The sequence below is a fragment of the Ranitomeya variabilis genome, chromosome 1 (assembly GCF_051348905.1).
Source record: "Ranitomeya variabilis isolate aRanVar5 chromosome 1, aRanVar5.hap1, whole genome shotgun sequence".
In the NCBI taxonomy this organism is placed as follows: domain Eukaryota; kingdom Metazoa; phylum Chordata; class Amphibia; order Anura; family Dendrobatidae; genus Ranitomeya; species Ranitomeya variabilis.
This window is the reverse complement of record NC_135232.1, coordinates 333662501-333681355: the sequence shown is the minus strand read 5'-3', so window position 1 is coordinate 333681355 and position 18855 is coordinate 333662501. Positions and strand designations below refer to the sequence as shown.

Sequence of the window (18855 nt, the reverse complement as noted above, 5' to 3'; positions counted from 1 at the left end):
ATAATGAAAACCTATGACTTTCCATAAGTTTCATTGTAAAAGAGCAGTGTAGTGACGTCATAGAGAAGTAGGTAAGAACGAAGTTGGACACCTGAGAAAGCGGAGGGAGGTGAGTTTATTAATATATGCACGCTACATTACATGAAAGTACATTATATATATATATATTTTTTTTTTAATGTATCAGTGGAAGCGTTTCTTTATTATATAGGTGAGCTGTTAAGATCTATGGGCCGGATATAGATCTCCCTGAGAATCTGCCTCCAGAGCTTATTTCAAATAAAAGAGGGCGTTACCAGTGTGAGACATGGAGATCGGAAGAGCAGAGTGTCAGTCATTGCATGTCTCACACTGGTAACTCCATCTTTCATTTAAAATAATCTCTGGAGGCAGATTCTCAGGGAGATCTATGCTCTACCCATAGATCTTAATGGTTAATTTACATATTAAGAAAAAGGTGGATTTCTCAGGAATAAAACATCGCATTGCAGGAATAACTATTTTATTCCGTTTCATATTACCTACATGCCCACGTAGAATGTTTAGGAGGTTTGAGCCTACTGACAGATTCCCTTTAATCTGCACTGACCAGCTGTGGCCCACTGGAAGTACACACCTCTGTCCACTGTGCAGTGACTCTAAGGCTGGCCATACACAATAGGTAGCAGTCATCTGCTCCCGTATATATGCAAGCTCATCTCTGTATCCATACTGTAGCTTTCAAAACATAAGACAAAAAAAATCATCGAATGAACAGGGACAGCCACACTTCTGATCAGTACGTATATGTTTGCTTTTGCAACGCTTTTTGTTGCGTCTTTAAGAATGAAAAAGCCCTGTCATGTACTACTTGTGCTATTTACTTCTCCTGAGTAGCATACAGTGGTCCAAAGAAGTGCAGAGAAGGGGTGTACAAGTCCTTAATAAGGAACTGTGACAAAGCAGAGGACATATGGATGTAATAGGACTTCATCTTCTTTTTGCTGTGTAGTGTCCAATCATTTACCTGCAACAGAGTTCTTTGTTTTCCGGCAAATGTCTTCTAGTCATACGACAGCAGTTTCACATGACTTATACCTCCTATGCTCCGGTCGCTATTCCTGGCCCAAACTAACCGGCTCATCTAGGCCTCTGAGGCTACAATGTAAGTCAGCAGACAGAATGTAATAAGAACAAGTGAATTCAGCCTTATAGGCATGAGCTATATAAATTCTTCGCGTATACACAGCGTGCAAAACCTTTACATCCACATAGTGCCCACGGTGGAAAAAAAAAAATTTCCGATCGCATCCACACACAGCAAAGCAGGGTGGCAAATATGTTCCTTTAATTGATTAATACAATTAGTGACTAAGAATGATGATGAGAAAGTTCCTTTTAACCCAATTTTTTTGGATGGTAAATCTATTAGTAGTGCCTCATGGTGCCAGCCTGTAGAACACCCCACAATGCTGAATTTCAATACCCAAAATCAGAAAATGTTATGCTACAAAAAAAAGAAAAAACGTCACAGGGACTTGTAGAGAAAACATTTAATAAGATGTTATGCAGAAGACAATATTTTAAGGAACCTTGCTCCAGCTCCAAACAATAACCTATACTTCTGACATAACAGCAAAGAAGCTTGTTTACTGGAGCGCAAACTCCTTCCTTCCCCATCTAATAGCCATCGTATTGTGGTACATCACACAGGGACGTAGTCCAGCCTCATCAGTAGCCCCATCTCCTAAACTCGTCATCTTAGCAGTCAGTCATCCCCTTGTACTTCTCATGTAGGTCAGCCACATCATCCTGTGACACACGCAGCCATCCATCTTCTTTCACATGGTAGAGATTCACCACTCCACCCGAGTAAGCGTCACGATATGTCGCCTGGTAAATGGCGCGCCGTGCCAGCTCTTGGGCTTCCTCGGTTTCTAGGTCATAGTTGTATCCTCTATCCAACACTCCGTAAGCATACATAGAGCCGGAGCCCACCGAGAAGATCGAGCCAGACACTCGGTTTCCTTCACTGTCCACATAATAAAGACCTGTGGAAAGAAGAGTGGGTTTAGTAAAAGATAACATTTGTTGAACTATAACATTTACCCAGAAGTAGAAAATTGGGTGGGGGGGGGGAAATATTTCACACTAACTCTTTCATGGTGGTCTAAAGAAGTGGAGGGGTTAAAATGGTGTGGAGTAGTGCTTCCCCATCTTGGTGCTATAGGACATGAGAGGGTTAATATACTGGGTTTAGACCATTCCACAAAAATTGTTAGTTATTACATCCCAGTATTGACACCGACCATCTCTCCTGGTAACTTCCTGTACTTTCCCAGATGAGGATCAATGTGGCATTATGCGCCTGGGCACCAATATGTGGGCATCATATGTTCTGGTGGGAGTAAAACTAGGAGAGTCCCTTGTACAGAGGGTTCTGAGTGTACTATTGGATCACAGACTAAATAACAGCATGCAATGTCAATCAGGGGCTTCTAAAGCCAGCAGGATAGTCACTTACTAAAGGGAACCTGTCACGTGACAAAAATGCTATTAACCTGCAGATATGGGGTTATTCTGCATGCTGAATCTGCCTCGTGCCTGCACTTAGACCCCCGTTACTGGGAGGAAATTAACTTTATTCCTCCTGGGGGCAGCGTGCATCCAGTCAGCGCTCAGTGTATAGAGAGACGCAGCTGTTAGCGCACCCCCAACACTGACTCACGGTAACTCAGCTTTAGAGTCAAGTGTCAGTAAGTGTTGGGAGCGCGGTTACAGCCATCGCCGCTCTGTCACTGACTGGAAGGATACCGGGAGGAATTAGGTTAATTTGCTCCCAGCAGCGGGGGTCTAAAGGTACCGTCACATTAAGCGACGCTGCAGCGATAGCGACAACGATGCCGATCGCTGCAGCGTCGCTGTTTGATCGCTGGAGAGCTGTCACACAGACCGCTCTCCAGCGACCAACGATGCCGAGGTCCCCGGGTAACCAGGGTAAACATCGGGTTGCTAAGCGCAGGGCCGCGCTTAGTAACCCGATGTTTACCCTGGTTACCAGCGTAAAAGTAAAAAAAACAAACAGTACATACTCACCTGCGCGCCCCCAGCGTCTGCTTCCTGACACTGACTGAGCTCCGGCCCTAACAGCACAGCGGTGACGTCACCGCTGTGCTTTCACTTTCACTTTAGGGCCGGATCTCAGTCAGAGCAGGAAGCAGAGGCTGGGGGACGCGCAGGTGAGCATGTACTGTTTGGTTTTTTTACTTTTACGCTGGTAACCAGGGTAAACATCGGGTTACTAAGCGCGGCCCTGCGCTTAGTAACCCGATGTTTACCCTGGTTACCAGTGTAAAACATCGCTGGTATCGTTGCTTTTGGTGTCAAACACAACGATACATGGCGATCGGACGACCAAATAAAGTTCTGGACTTTATTCAGCGACCAGCGACATCACAGCAGGATCCTGATCGCTGCTGCGTGTCAAACTAAACGATATCGCTAGCCAGGACGCTGCAACGTCACGGATCGCTAGCGATATCGTTTAGTGTGACGGTACCTTAAGTGCCGGCGCCGGGAAGTTTCAGAACGCTATTAACATGCAGATTAACCCCATATCTGCAGGGTAATAGTGTGTATGAAGGTATGAACTTGAGGGAAAGGGACAGAATACTACCAATATACAAAATGTTAGCGTAGCTTTATCTGGAATATGCAGTTCAGGTCATCAGTTCATTGATAGGATTCCCTGGAGTTAGATAAAGTACACAGAAGAGGGGCATGGGGAATGAGGAGGAATTTTAATTCTTAATTTTAAGAGAGACAAATAAATGGCTCAAAAAAACAAAAAAAGTCAAGAGTGGCATCATGTAAAACCCCCTCAAAAGACAAGGGGGCACTCCCTTCATCAGAAGGAAAAAAATAACTAAAAAGAAGGTTAAATCTTCATAGGAAACAGACTTCTTTACCAAGAGAACTATTAAAGTGAACCTGTCACCAGGTTTGGCTGATAAGAGATACGGCCATCGCCTTTCAGGCCTGATATACAGCATTCTATAATGCTCTTCTTGGTCTAGCACGTCCCTTCTTGTATTGTCCGGATTACGCTACCCTGTGTCATCCAGTCTCCCCGGCATAGTATTCCTGATGAGGGCAGAGCAAAGTACTGCAGTGCGCAGGGAAAGGTCAGAGGCCCGGCGCCTGCGCACTGCAGTACTTTGCTCTCATCAGGGCAGAGAAGGGCGCCTGTGCCATAGTGCGATGCCAGGGAGATGCCTCATACACATGAAACAAGAAGGATGACGGCATCATAAAAAGATGGGAGGAGCCGGACGAAGACCAGCGGCATCCCTTGGACAGGACCGCCACGCAGGTGAGTACAATTAATAAAAGGTCATTTTCAGGTCGGGGGCAGATATATACGGCAGCTATATATCAACCCTGAAAGGTGGTGGCCGGATTTAGTACTGGTCATACCTGGTGACCGGTTCCCTTTAAACTGTAGAACAGCCGACCTGAAGAGCTGGTCACCGCAGCAGCCGTCAAAGGTTTATAAAAGAAAAAACTGCCCTTTTAGTGGAATATAATATGGACAATGTACGTTTTCTGCCTCTTACCCATACGCCTTCCTTTGATTCATATTCTCTCACACGCTTATTTTTTTTAATCATACCTTTGAAAATGGTAACAAAACTGATGTGCCGGCCTCCTTAGGCCTCTTTCACACTTCAGTCGTTTGGCGTCAGTCACTTCCGACAAAGTGACGGATCGACGGATCCGTCACAATTGTTGAAAAAACGGATGTAACGGATCCGTTTTTTTGACGGATCCGTTACTCGGGGATTGTATATACTTTTTGGAGCATGCGCAATTGAAAAAAATTGAAAAAACGGATTGGGGCGACGGATCCGCCAAAAAACGGATCGCGACGGATCCGTCGCCCATAGGTGGCCATTCTATGGAATGACGGACGCGACGGATCCGTCGCGATCCGCCATTTCAACGGAGACAAAAAACGTCTAGATGAACGTCAATGTCTAGATGACATCCGCTAAATTTTGACGGATCCGTCGCATGACGGATGGAACGGACGACCATCCGTCACAATCCGTCGCTAATGCAAATCTATGGGGAAAAAAAACGGATCCGTCAAAAAAAAAAACGGATCCGTTTTTTGAGGAAAATGACGGTTTTAGACTGACGTCAAACAACTGAAGTGTGAAAGAGGCCTTAGCAAACAACCAGAGAGGTTTCTGACTGAAGAATAAGAATATGAAGCTCCCCTTGGAAGTTGTCATTATGTCAAGTGGCCAATTTTCACTTTTATTTTAGTATTTTGTTTTTTTCTTCGTGTAATTGCACCAGAAGGTTCCAGAGATCTGGGCCTTTTTGTTTGCCAATATTTCGATGGTCTTTACAAGGGGGCGTTGCTTACAAGGTAGTAATGCAAAGCAACCTACAGAAACCCCCCAGAGAATCCTCTCAAAAATACTTGTTAGAGATCATAAAAATTAACCTTACATAAAAAGGCCCGAACCTCTAAAGTCATATGGAAGATTTTTCAGAATACCAAACATTAGTCTGTTGCTGCCCTGTTTTTTTTATTTTTTTATTTTTTAAGGTAAGAACACAGTGAGGACACTCTGAGGATTTTATGACATATAACAAAAATGTCCCTACAAGAGGGCTAAGGCTATGTGCACACGCTGCGGAACCACAGCGTTTCTGCAGCTGCGGGTCCGCAGCGGTTTCCCATGCGTTTAAAGTATAATGTAAACCTATGGGAAACGAAATCCGCAGTGCACATGCTGCGGAAAAAAACGCGCGGAAACGCAGCGGTTTACATTCCGCAGCATGTCAATTCTTTGTGCGGATTTCGCTGCGGATTTACACCTGCTCCAATAGGAATCTGCAGGTGAAAACCCGCAGCAGAATCCGCAATAGAAACCACGATAAATCCGCAGGAATAACCGCAGCCCTCACAGATACGTGTGCACATACCCTAAAGGACCCAACGTTCTAGAGAGTCAGGTGTGAACTTCTGGGTTGTGAAAACCTGGCATGCAGAGTGGGGTCCCACAACCCACCATGGCCCCCCTCACTGAACAGCACCAGCGATACCTCACCCTGTACTAGGTAGGTATAGATACCCAACATTATTAAAGGGGTAACTGCTTAGTAAATGATGCGGAAGCACTGGTTTTGTTCAAGGGGGAATGTTTTTCCTTGTGGAGAATGCCAAGCTGACGTAAGGAGACTTATAGGCTATGCAATGCTCCCCTGGGAATTTAAATATGCAAATAGCCTCTTTAGAGAGGAAGAGGACCAACTCTAGCGCCACCTATTGAAATGTAGCAAACTGCCAATATCGACCGTTTAACACTCCTTACCTGATGGCTTAAGACAATATGCCAAACCAGACAGTCCATTTGCAGGCACGTGTTTCAGGGTGTTTGGCTCATCAGGGAAGTGTCTGATTTGGCTTCTTATCCGGAGAAATGCAGCAAGGCTCGATACTGATGGCTAGGATTTTTTTTTTTTTACCAGGTTCACTAAATGCCTTTTGATTCTCTAGGTCATTTCAAGTTTGCAGATACCAAATATGTCTAGTTTCTTTTTTATTTATGTGGTGAAAAAAAAACAAAAAAAACAAAGTTTGCATAAAAAAATAAAAATAAATAAATGGTGCCATTTTCTGAGACCATAGGGTCACCACTTTTCAATATCAGGGGTCCGGGTGAGGGCTTGTTTTTTGTGCCCTGAGCCGACGTTTTTATTGATACCATTTTGCAGTAGATATGATATTACATTCGCCTGTTATTATATTTTATTGCATAGTTGCAGAGACCAAAAAAACGTAATTCTGGAGATTTTATTTTTTTCTCGTTATGCCGTTTACCGATCAGATTAATTCTTTTTATATTTTGATAGAAGAGGTGTTTCTGAAAGCAGCAATACCAAATGTGTGTATTTGTTATTGTTTTATTTTGAATGAGGCAAAAGGGCAATGATTTGAACTTTTATGTATTTAAAAAAAAAAAAAAAAATTCTACTTTTTACTTGCTTCAATAGGCCTGTTAGGAGACTTAGATAGCAAAAATCATCTGTTATGAATGTCGTTAACAAGCTGGCATTCATAGCAGATCAGCAATGACAAGCATAGACGTCTTCTGCAGACCTCTGGGTATCATGCTAACCTATCGGTGCACTGCGATCATGTAACAGGGGCACCAATGGGAGTGGTTTGTGACGAGATTACGCGACACGTAAGGTTAAATGCCGCTGTCAGAGATTGACAGCGGCGTTTAACATGATAACCGTTGTGGGTGGATCGCAATTCCACCTGCGGATGTTAGAGGCACATGACAGCTGATCAAATCAGCTGTCTTGTGCCGGAAAAGATATGGGCCTGCATCAAAGGGTGATACACGACCAATGACATATCTATACGTCATAGGTCGTGAAGAGCTTAAAGGGTTTGTCTGGCCTTAGGCTACAAGTCTGTGGTCACTATCCTCACATCACACGCACTGCGTACCGAGGATTCTCCTGTATTGGTACCGAGAGCCTGACAACAAGTATGTGATCTGAATACATGCGGTCATGTGCAGACTAGACTTGTGAAGCGTCGCTCAATAGACTTGCATTGAGTGAGGCTGCACAAGTCTAGTCAGAATGTGGCTGGAAGCAAGCAAATAGCATACTTTTGGTCACACGACCGTCTGCTCCTGGTGTCAGCACTGGAGAATCCTCACAGCACGCGGTGTGTGCGATGTGAGGATTCGCAAGTCTGCAGTCACCAAGGCCAGACAACCCCTTTAGGCCGGGGTCATCGGATGCAATATGCCAATGACACTCGGCTCCTGGTCTGCTGCGAGCAGGAGCCGAGTGTCATGCGTCTGTGCTCCGAGCCTCTCGCACAGGGAGGATCGGAGCACAGCTGCGGAGGCGGCGGAGAAACTAATTTCTCCATCTCCTCCATTGCTGTGGTCCACTTATAACGCACAGCACTCGGATGATATCGGAGTGATGTGCGCTGTCTCACTCGCACCCATAGGCTTATATGGGTGCGAGAGAGCCAACAGTCGGCCGAGTGTCCGTGACAATCGCAGCATGCTGCGATTGTCTCGGACCGAGGAAAACGGACAAAAAAAAAATAAAAAAAAAAAAATCGGCTGCTGGGATCTGCCCTATAGCTTAACATTGGTCAGAGTGCAATGCGATTTTTAAGCGCATTGCACTCGTCCGTTTCAGTTGCCAGTGTGACCCCAGCTTTAGTCCTATCTTTTAGGGACATTTTTTGTTAATTACTAGTGATGAGCGTCCTCCGAGTATTTTTTAGTGCTCGGAGATTTAGTTTTCATTGCAGCAGCTGAATGATTTACATCTGTTAGCAAGCATAAGTACATGTGGGGGTTCCCTAGCAACCAGGCAACCCCCACATGCACTTATGCTGGCTAAGGCTAGGTTCAGATTGCGTTAGTGCAATCCGTTTAGCGCGAGTGCTAGCGGATTGCGCTAACGCAATGTCTTTTTCGGGGCCGCGTTCAGGGGTCGCGTTAACGTCCCCGCTCTCGCAGATCCCCGATCTGCGAGAGCGGGGAACGGACCTCTGGCGCGCCGCGGACGCTGCAAGCAGCGTCCGAGGCGCGCTACAAAAGACCGGCACATCGCTAGCGCGTGCCGAAAATGACACGCGCTAGCAATGCGCTCTATCATTGCCGGCAATGGGAGCGCTAACGGACGCGGTGCACGGCGTTAATTGCGACATTTTCGCCGTGCAACGCTGTCCGTTAGCGCTATCCCATTAACGCAATGGGAACCTAGCCTAAGGCTGCTTTCACACTAGCGTCGGTACGGGCCTGTCGCAGTGTGTCGGGCTGACGTACTGACACATACTGTGAAATAAATGCCCGACGTGGGCAGTGGAAGCAGTCTTACGACGCTTCCGCTGCCCCATTGCAAGGTCCGGGGAGGAGGGGGGCGGAGTTTCGGCCACGCATGCACGGTCGAAAATGGCGGACTCGACGCACAAAAAAACGTTACATGTAACTTTTTTTGTGCCGACTGTCCGCCAAAACACGACGCAACCGTCGCACAACGGTTGCGATGTGTGGCAATACGTCGCAATTCACCAGTAATGTAAGTCTATGGGGAAAAAACCATCCTGCAGACAACTTTGCAGGTTGCGTTTTTTCTCCTGAACGACGTATTGCAAACGACGCTAGTGTGAAAGCAGCCTAACAGATGTAAATCATTCAGCTGCGGCAATAAAAAGCCGGATTACTCACCGGTAATGCTCTTTTAGTGAGTCCACGACAGCACCCTACTGGAGAGAGGGATCCGCCCCGCAGGAACAGGAAACCTATTGAGAAATAAAAGGGGGCGGTCCGCCTCTCCTCCTCAGTTTTGATTTCAGAGTACCCGGAGGACCGCCAATATTAGGCAAATATCATTTATTTCATTCTTTAAACTTATTTGCTTATGATTAAAAGGATTTTACTCAAATAATATGCATTATATTAATATAGGGAGGGATGTAAGAGGGTGCTGTCGTGGACTCACTAAAAGAGCATTACCGGTGAGTAATCCGGCTTTTTACTCTTCGCCACGACAGCACCCTACTGGAGATCTTTCAGAGACCATCACCTAGGGAGGGGACCACCGTGCTGAGGACAGTCCTGCCAAAGTCTAGGTCAGAAGTTGACGATAGGTCTAGCCTATAGTGGTTATAAAATGTAGAAGGATTTGACCAAGTTGCCGCCTTACATATAGTTTCAATCGGGACGTCTCCCCTCTCTGCCCAGGAGGATGCCATCGCTCTGGTAGAGTGTGCCGTTATGCCTTCCGGAGGGTTTTCTTTCCTCGCGGAGTAAGCCAGTTTGATAGCCTCTCTGATCCACCGGGATAAGGTGCTTTTTGTTACTCCATGACCCTTCTTGACACCCTGGAAGGAAATAAACAGAGCCCTACTCTGTCGCCAGCTACTGGTCTTTTCAATGTATTTTAACACTACTCTTTTAACGTCTAGAGTGTGATATTTTTGTTCTTCAGGAGTGGAGGGATTACTGAAGAAAGTGGGCAAGATTATTTCTTGTGACCTGTGGAATTTTTTCGCTACTTTGGGTAGGTAGGAAGGGTCTGGTTTAAGAATTAACTTATCCTGAAAGGTTAACAAAAAAGGTGGATCTATAGAGAGTGCTTGGATGTCACTGATTCTCCTAGCTGAAGTCAGTGCTACCAAGAGGGCCGTTTTTAGTGATAGACATTTAATTGGTATTGAGTCTATTGGCTCGAATGGAGAGTCTGTTAGGGCTTGTAAGACTAAATTTAAATGCCAGGGTGGAATTCTAGGTATGTTAACTGGATTCATTCTTTCGCAGGCCGTAATAAATCTGGATACCCATCTATCCCCCGCAATGTTATGGCCATAGAGGGCTCCTAGTGCTGAAACATGAACCTTTAAGGTGTTTACAGTTAGACCTAGTTCTCTCCCTTTTTGAAGAAACTCCAGGATAGAATGTATCGGAATCTCTGATATGTTGGTAGATGTATGGAATTGAAAAAATTTTCTCCATACTCTTGTATAGATTTTTGTGGTGGAGGGTTTTCTACTATGGAGAAGCGTATCAATTAAACCCCCCGAGAATCCTCTTGATCTTAGCATCTGCCTCTCAAGTTCCAGGCCGTCAGGTGGAGATTGTCCACCTGAGGGTGGAAAAACGGACCCTGGAAGAGAAGGTTGGGCGTTGAGGGGAGGACCCAAGGATCTGAGACCGACATGGTCCGTAGCCATGAGAACCATGGTCTCTTGGGCCAGAATGGAGCTATCAGTACAACTCTCGCCCCTTCTTCTCTGATTTTGCGTATAACTTGAGGTAGCAATATGATCGGAGGAAATGCGTACGCCAGACTGAACTGCCAAGGGGCTTGGAGAGCGTCCAGAATGTCCGGATGATCCGCTGGAGATAGAGAAGCAAATCTCCGGACTTTTCTGTTTTTCCTTGTGGCGAAAAGATCTATCTGAGGACGGCCCCAAAGAGATATTATGTCCAGAAATATTTGCTGGTTTAGACACCACTCTCCTTGCCTTAGGGTGTGCCGGCTTAAAAAGTCCGCCTGCTGATTGCTTGCTCCCCTTATGTGCAGTGCAGTAAGGGATGTTAGGTGATTTTCTGCTAGATTTAAGATTTCCGTAGCAGAAGACATCAGAGTCTCTGATCGCGTACCTCCTTGCCGATTTAGATACGCCACCGTGGTGGTGTTGTCGGACAGGACTCTGACGTCTTTCCCCCGAATCTGTGGGAGGAAATGGTATAAGGCGTATTTTACAGCATTCAGTTCTTTAAAGTTAGAGGAGCTGCAATTTTCTTCCATGCTCCATAAACCCTGGCAATAATCGTTCCCCATATGAGCGCCCCATCCATGAGGACTGGCGTCAGTGGTTATGGTGTGAGATGGCGTTATTACCCATGGAACCCCACTCAACAAATGGTTTGAGTCTAGCCACCACTCTAAGGAAGTTAAAACCTCCTGAGATAAGGTTATTTTTGTATTTAGGTGACCAAATAACCGTCTATCCTCTTGTAAAATTTGATGTTGTAGGACTCGAGTGTGGTGTTGAGCCCATCTCACTGCTGGTATACAAGAGATAAGAGACCCTAGTAACGACATAGCTTGTCTTAGGGATATACGAGGATTAGTTATTGCGGCTAGGACTTTGTGTCTGATCAGTAGGATTTTTACCTGCGGCAGGAGACACTTTTGAGATATGGAGTCTAACTGGAACCCCAAGAACGCCTGACGGGAAAGCGGAGTGAGTCTGGATTTGTCGGTATTGATCATCCAGCCCAGGTCCTGTAGAGAGGAAATTGCGTGAGCTAAACGATCAGCACATTGAGTAACTGAATTTCCTATTACCAAAAAGTCATCCAGATAGGGCACAATCAAAGTTTCCCTCTGGCGTAGGTATGCCATCACCTCTAGCATTATCTTGGTGAAGATCCTCGGCGCTGTTGAGAGGCCGAAGGGTAAGGCCGCATACTGGAAGTGACGAACCTCGTTGTTGATTTTTACTGCCACTCTGAGGAATTTTTGGTATCTGTTATGAATGGGGAGATGATAGTAAGCATCCTTTAGATCAATGCCCCCCATCATACAGTTCGGGAAGAGGAGTTTTATGGTGGACCTAATGGACTCCATTTTAAATGTATAATTTTCAATGAATGAATTGAGTTTTTTAAGGTTTATGATAGTTCTGAAAGAACCGTCGGGCTTAGAGATTAGGAATAGGGGAGAGTAGAATCCCCTACCCTCCTGTCCCATCGGTACTTGGACTAGGACCCGTTTTGATATTAGGGTTTGAATTTCAAGCTCTAGAGCCTGTTGCTGTATAGGCGAGCTGAGAGTTGTTATAATATAAGACTCGTGGGGCACACGAGAGAATTTTAATTTAATTCCATCTCGGACGATATTTAAAACCCACGAGCTAGATGTTATCTTCTCCCATTGGGTGGTGAAAAATTTAAGTCTGCCCCCAACTGGTATGTCCTCAGTATTTGTCTTTTGGGGGGTTGGGTCTTCTAAACATGGTACCTCTCTGCTTGTCGTCCTTAGGGGTCCATGTTGTAGACCTATCTGTTTGCCTCCTTTTGCCAAACGGCCTCCTCTTAAAGGCTCTCCTGTAAAAGGGAATAGAGGATTCAGGAAAAGCTTTCTTCCTGTCCTTTGCCTTTTTGAGTATGTCATCTAAGGTTTTACCAAAGAGGTACTCACCCTCACATGGGATTGCGCATATTTTAGATTTAGATTGCGCGTCCCCTTTCCAGCTCTTCATCCATAGAGCTCTTCTTGCGTTATTTACAAGGCCCGCAGATCTTGCTGCTAAACGGAGTGAGTCGGCGGAGGCGTCTGCCAGAAAGGCCGCTGCTCCTCGTATTAAGGGGATGGCTGCTCTCAGTTTTTCTCTCGAGCTTTTCTTTTCAATTTGCTGGTCTAACTGATCAATCCAGATGATCATTGACCGGGCCGCGCAAGTACTGGCTACTGCAGGTTTGAATATTCCTGTAGCCGCTTCCCAGGAACGTTTAAGGGATGATTCAGCCTTACGATCCAAAGGATCGACCAATAGTCCCGCATCCTCCACAGGTAAAGTGGATTGTTTGGAGGTAGAGGCTACAGCCGCGTCGACCTTAGGGACTTTGGTCCAAGTAAGAAGCTCCTCGTCACTAAACGGATATTTGCGTTTTGAGGCTGAGGGTAGAAAGCCTCTCTGATCTTGCTTCTCCCACTCTCTTTTGATTAATGTTTTCACTGCTGGTATAACCGGAAAACATCTCCTCTTTCTGTCTGCCAAACCCGCGAACATTATCTCTTGCGCGGTTTGCGCACCCTTAGACTCCTCACACCCCATGGTATTTCGAATGGATTTTACCAAGTTGTCCACACTGTCTAAGGGGAAACATGAGCGTCCCTCAATCTCTGATGAGGATGATGACGCTGGACATGATGATAGGGAGGCATCTGACAGTATCGGTTGGTCACTGTCGGAGTCTGACACAAGTGTCGGTGTTTTAGATTTAGAACTACGCGGTTTTTCCTGGGTCATATTTTTTAGTTCTTCTCTAATAATGGCCCGTAGGTCCGTAATGGACACTGCTGCTCCCTGTGTTGTTTCTTTAACACAGTCCTCACAAAGTTTTTTGGGGTATGAGTCAGGGAGGGGCTGGTTACACAAGGCACATTCCCTGTGCTTCGTTTTTTGTCGTTTTTTGCTCTAAGCGTGTAAGTAGAGAGAGAAAGGGAAAAGAGAGAGATAGGGAGACAGCGTTAGCTTAATAGGCAGAGTTCACAACTCACCCAGTGAAGCAAATAATACCGGATCAGAAGGCCGAGATCCTGTTCTGGAACCGTCGCTTTTACGAGCGGTGTCCGAGGATCCTCTGGCGTGATCTTTGGCGGGGGGTACTGGAACTCCGGTTGTAGGGTCCATGGCACCTGGGGATGACATCTCTGCATCGCCGTTTCAGTGTTAATGAGCGCTTTAAATAGAGCGCCAAAACGTTGTTTTTTTTTTGTTTTTGTTTTTGTTTTTTTTTTTTTCCCGCGCATGCGCAGACAGTGCCGCTCCCCTGCCCTGGATCCGGCCTAGGCGCCCCGGAAGTCCAAGATCCACTTCCGGGGTAGCCTGTATTTGCGGCGGTCGGCGCGTGTGCGGCCCGGGATTCAACGCTGGGCCGCGATGGAAGGTCATCTTACCCGCTCCTGCTGCCGTACCGCACGCTGGGAAGGACGCCGGTCGGCCTTTCCCGGACCCGGCCGTCTGCCCGCTCCATCAGACGAGGGGGGAGCCGTCTAACGGAACTCCCCCGACGCTGCTTCTGAGCCGCAGCCCCTGCCGTTCTCTCGGATACTGCGCAGGCGGCATGCAAGCCCAGGTATGCTTTTTCTCATTCGGAAGTCCTGTCGTTCCCGCAGGAACAGGAAACCTAAACTGAGGAGGAGAGGCGGACCGCCCCCTTTTATTTCTCAATAGGTTTCCTGTTCCTGCGGGGCGGATCCCTCTCTCCAGTAGGGTGCTGTCGTGGCGAAGAGTAAAAACTAAATTTCCGAGCACTAAAGAATACTCGGAGGACCCCCGAGCATGCTCGAGAAATCTCAAGTAACGAGTATATTCGCTCATCACTATTAACTTACATTTTATAAAATCATGTATCTGTGACTTATCAGTTTTTTTAAATAAAAAGTGAAACCACGTACAGGTAATAGTCACTCTAAGGGCTCATTTCCACTGGCGAGAGACAAATCGGTCCGTAATCTGGCCCGAAAAAAGGGATGTAGCGTATGCGATTGTAATGCGAGTGCAATGCTATTTTTAATCGCATCATCCGTTTTACATCCGTATGCAACCCGTTTTTTTCTCTGCAACTATTTTTAAACAGTCATTTACAGGACCATGGACAGTGTTCTAGGCCACAGAATGGTGATGTATCCGTAAAAAATGGACGGAATACGGATGGTCCGTATTCCGTCCGTTTTTTTTCTCGCACCCATTGACTTGCATTGGCGAGTCTTGTCCGAGACTCGCAGCAAATCGCAGCATGCTGCGATTTTTTTCTCAGTCCGATTTCGGCTGAGAAAAAAATCGCAAATGAAAAGACACCTATTGAATAACATTGGTCCGAGTGCAATATGATTTTTTATCGGATTGCACTCGTCCGTTTTCCTCGCCAGTGGAAATGAGCCCTAAGCCTGTAGCGTTAAGGGGATCACAAGACCACTGGAGGGATTTTTAATGGATGATGGGAAAGCTAGATAGTCAAACAAGATTTTAGTTGGCTATAAGTTTGAAGGTGCTGGCCGCCATGCTTTCCTTACAATGGGAGAGGGACATGCAGCCCACCCCTCTGAGGAGACAACTACAGGTGATATATGGAGAAAGGGACAGTTTGTGATGTACCAGCTTCTCCCAACTGCCCGGACTGATCATATATATTGCTGCCAGGCAGTGGGAGTAAGGTGGGCAGCAGCTTAGTTTACTCAATTATCAGGCTGAGTGCTTTATAAGCGATCAGTCTAATTATTAAGAAAGCGGTAAATAGTGCATCTTATAGTAAGAGAAAATAGTGATTTTGACAAAGTCTAATCCATTAGGGAATGGACGTCTAGAGCAGACAAGTCCTTCAATCTCTATAAAGAAACGTCATAGAAGGAACAAGACCTGTGTCTTCAGCATGGCCAGCGTGCTCAGTTACTCAGAAAACCACAAGTCTATTGTCCTCATAAGACACCCTCAGACCCAGTTAATAAGAAATAGCCAGGAATACAGTTCTCCACCTACCTGGTCCTCTTTTGTCCCAGCCACAGATCATGGTTCCCATAGACAGGCCCATGCCCTTGTATTGGTACACCATATTAGCTAGAAGTTTGGAGGCTGCAGCCACAGATATACGTTCCTTATTCCTAAGTTCATAGATGCGGCACTGACGGGCAAGGAGCCTCTCCCAAAAACTACAGTCAGCAGCACCACCAGCCATTGTGCCCAGGAGGTATGGGTTGATCTCGATAACTTTCTTCACGGTCTGTGAGGCGATATAAGAGCCAGCTGTAGCTCTGGAGTCAACAGCAACAATGACGCCATGACGGAACTGACAAGAGAAAGGGACACAGTATAAATAAGCCGTCACCTTATCTATTACGGTAGGGGTAAATCAATATGGATATTTACACACAATTGTACTTTTGTCGCTAAAATTGCACATTACTTATTACAAATCAGCTCTATTCTCAAAGTGATATTTAATTATATTGTTTACCGCTTGTTGCCTAGGTTACTAGCCACCTCTGCAGCCTACCAGCAGTGGACAGCTTTCTAGGTAAGGAGCGCAGCACTTACAAGCTCTTTTCTGTAAAGCATGTAAGAATTGCTGTAAAGCCAGGGGAAGTGGGGAAAAAAAACTAAAAAATAAAATAAATAAATAAAAAAAAAAAAAAAACACAAAAATCAGTGGGTTTTGTGTCATGCTGTACAAGCTTTTTCCACTAAACGCTGCAAACATTAATGGTAACTTTTTTCCCCACATACTCAGTTTCTATGGGTGAAAAAAAAGCTGCAAAAAGTGACATGCTGCATTTGGCAAACACACACAGCAGTTGTCCCAATTGTCAAAAAACAGCGGTGAGGAATAAGGCCTCTTAATTGCCACCATTTTAATGCGTTTTGGTGGTTAAGGGGTTATACCAAGAGGATCTGTACCAGACTAAGGACCGTGTAGGTCATGGACACGTTGCCTTTAGCTTCTGTGTGTTCCCTTCTGTGCCATTTGTTTTTGGGCCGCTGTTCGATCGTCGTTGGTTTTACCATATTTTGGATGAATAAAGTTCCGTTCTATGGAAGAAGCGAGCGCCGGCTTTGTGCTGGGACTGTAAGAGGCTTCGTACGTACATTACTCCTATATAGACAGCCAGTAACGCCCGTCGGACTCCTCACTGAGGGGTCCGTGCTCCTGCGCCATACAGACCAGTAATGGATGCTCTACAGATACGAGTACATTCTCACACCGCCTCACAATGGTATATTGGACGGCACTATAAAAGCGGAGACAGTGGACGGTACGGCCTCAATGTGACCAAGTCCAGGTGCCTATACTGTACACTGGGAAGATATAGCCGATGTACAACTACAAGATGGCTTAAAGGGGTTGTCCACTACTTGGGCTCTGGTGCAGTTGTTGTGACATGTGACCCCGGCGCCCAATCAGCGCTGGCGTCACTGTCTCCGCCTTCGGACAAATCGAACATGAAGAGGAAGTCCGGGCTGTGGCTGCTATCACTTCCTCTTCATGTTCAGTTCGACAGGAGGCGGGGACAGTGACGCCAGCGCTGATTGGGCGCTGGGGTCATGTGTCACAAGGCCTGGGGAGAGCGAGTGCCGACACCTCGGGAAGGGCGCCAGTATGGGAGGCGAGTATAAGCTTCGGGGCATGAAAGGGGGTTGGCCAAGGAGTGGACGACTTCTTTAAAGTTTACCTGACAGCTGATACATGAGGCCAGAACCAATGGCGACCAGAATCAGAGTCCGGCTCCATCATCCCCACCAGGTGTGCTTTACTCAAAGTCTCCAGCGTTTCAGAGGAAACATCCATCTTCCAGCTGGCTGGCACCATGCCCTCAGATGACCAGTCCAAGAGGCACGTGGCTACTCCCTACCCCCTTGAATGACACGTTTCTCCTTACATGTGTGTATAGGAGAGCTGCCACCCAGGATCCGCCTCTGACTCGCACGCCTGAAATGAAGGAGTCAGACTCAGATTCATGCTATAGAAAAAAGCCCGCGGGCAGAGCGGTGCGCACGGAACCACCTCAGCCACACACCATTCAGGTTTTATTAGAAAAAGGTAACAACAGAAAAACACACACGTGGCAGAGGGAAGAAAGCGACACGTTTCGCCCCCTATCCGGCGTTCATTGTCACAGCTCGTCAGCCGCTCCGAGTCATGTAGAGGTGCGCGCTCCAGACATTCTGAACAAGAAGGGGTTATTTTAGTAGTGGAAACCCCTTGAATGCACGTAAAAAAAATCCACCCATAAATCGTCCCCCCAAAGAAAAGACATATGAAAATGTTTACAAACAACATTTACAATAAGTCGCTTCAGGGGACAATGCCACAAATCCATGGCGTTACCTGAAACATTTTACCCTGAAAACCTAGTGAGCTGCACCCGCTGGGAAAAGCCAGCAGAGCTCAGCAGTCGCCGCTCACAGTGCACGATGACTACTGCACAGGCCCCGGCCCCGTCACACTCACTGTGTACCTTGAAGGCCAGGGTGGTCGTTCCGTGCAGAAACTCGATCCCAGGTTCCGCCGTTCCCTGCCCGAGGCCGGGCACCACCTGGAAGCTCAGCCCTCCGCTCTCCAGGCCGCATCTCGCCGGGACGTCCCGGGGTCGGTTCCAGAAAGAGCCCTCAGAACTAACAACACTTGCAAGCGCCATGTTCCTTGTGTAAGAATCAGAGCGGCGTGCCGTGCACTCTTGGTTAGCGCGTCCCTGACGTGTGACGTCATGATGACAATGCAGTATCTGCCGCCATCTTTGAAAAGGGCATGACTAGGTTGAATACAAACGAATTGCCTGGCGCCATGTTTGATGAGGGTGTTGTGTAGGCGGAAGCTACTGCTTCTTGTAAAGAGTTAATATTAACAACAGGGCCAGTGTTGGACTAGCTAATCTGGAGAACAGACCTAATATATGTGTGTAAACCGGAAATCTGCCAGTGAGATACCAGTGTTGCTATAAACCAATCAAATCACTTCTTTCATCTTGCATACCTTCAATAAAGAAATGAAAGCTGTAATCTCATTGGTTGCAATGGGAAAA

At 46.5% G+C, this 18855-nt stretch overlaps 1 protein-coding gene across 1 annotated transcript; it reads right to left on the bottom strand.

The window, feature by feature from the left end:
* Positions 1–1517: 1517 nt before the first annotated feature.
* Positions 1518–18510, bottom strand: PSMB5 (proteasome 20S subunit beta 5). Its single transcript, XM_077299053.1, has 3 exons — positions 18292–18510; positions 15818–16124; positions 1518–2030 (listed from the first exon to the last, which is right to left on the bottom strand). The coding sequence occupies exons 1-3, from the start codon at positions 18469–18471 to the stop codon at positions 1741–1743; spliced, it is 777 nt and encodes a 258-aa protein (XP_077155168.1). The 5' UTR covers positions 18472–18510; the 3' UTR covers positions 1518–1740.
* Positions 18511–18855: the final 345 nt, after the last annotated feature.

Excerpts from the sequence above, each read along its gene's own strand:
- PSMB5 (XM_077299053.1), bottom strand. The coding sequence starts at position 18,471 with ATGGCGCTTGCAAGTGTTGTTAGTTCTGAGGGCTCTTTCTGGAACCGA. Across the intron at positions 16,125-18,291 it reads CGACCACCCTGGCCTTCAAG|TTCCGTCATGGCGTCATTGT; the intron begins GTACACAGTGAG and ends TTCTCTTGTCAG. Across the intron at positions 2,031-15,817 it reads CTGGGACAAAAGAGGACCAG|GTCTTTATTATGTGGACAGT; the intron begins GTAGGTGGAGAA and ends TTCTTTCCACAG.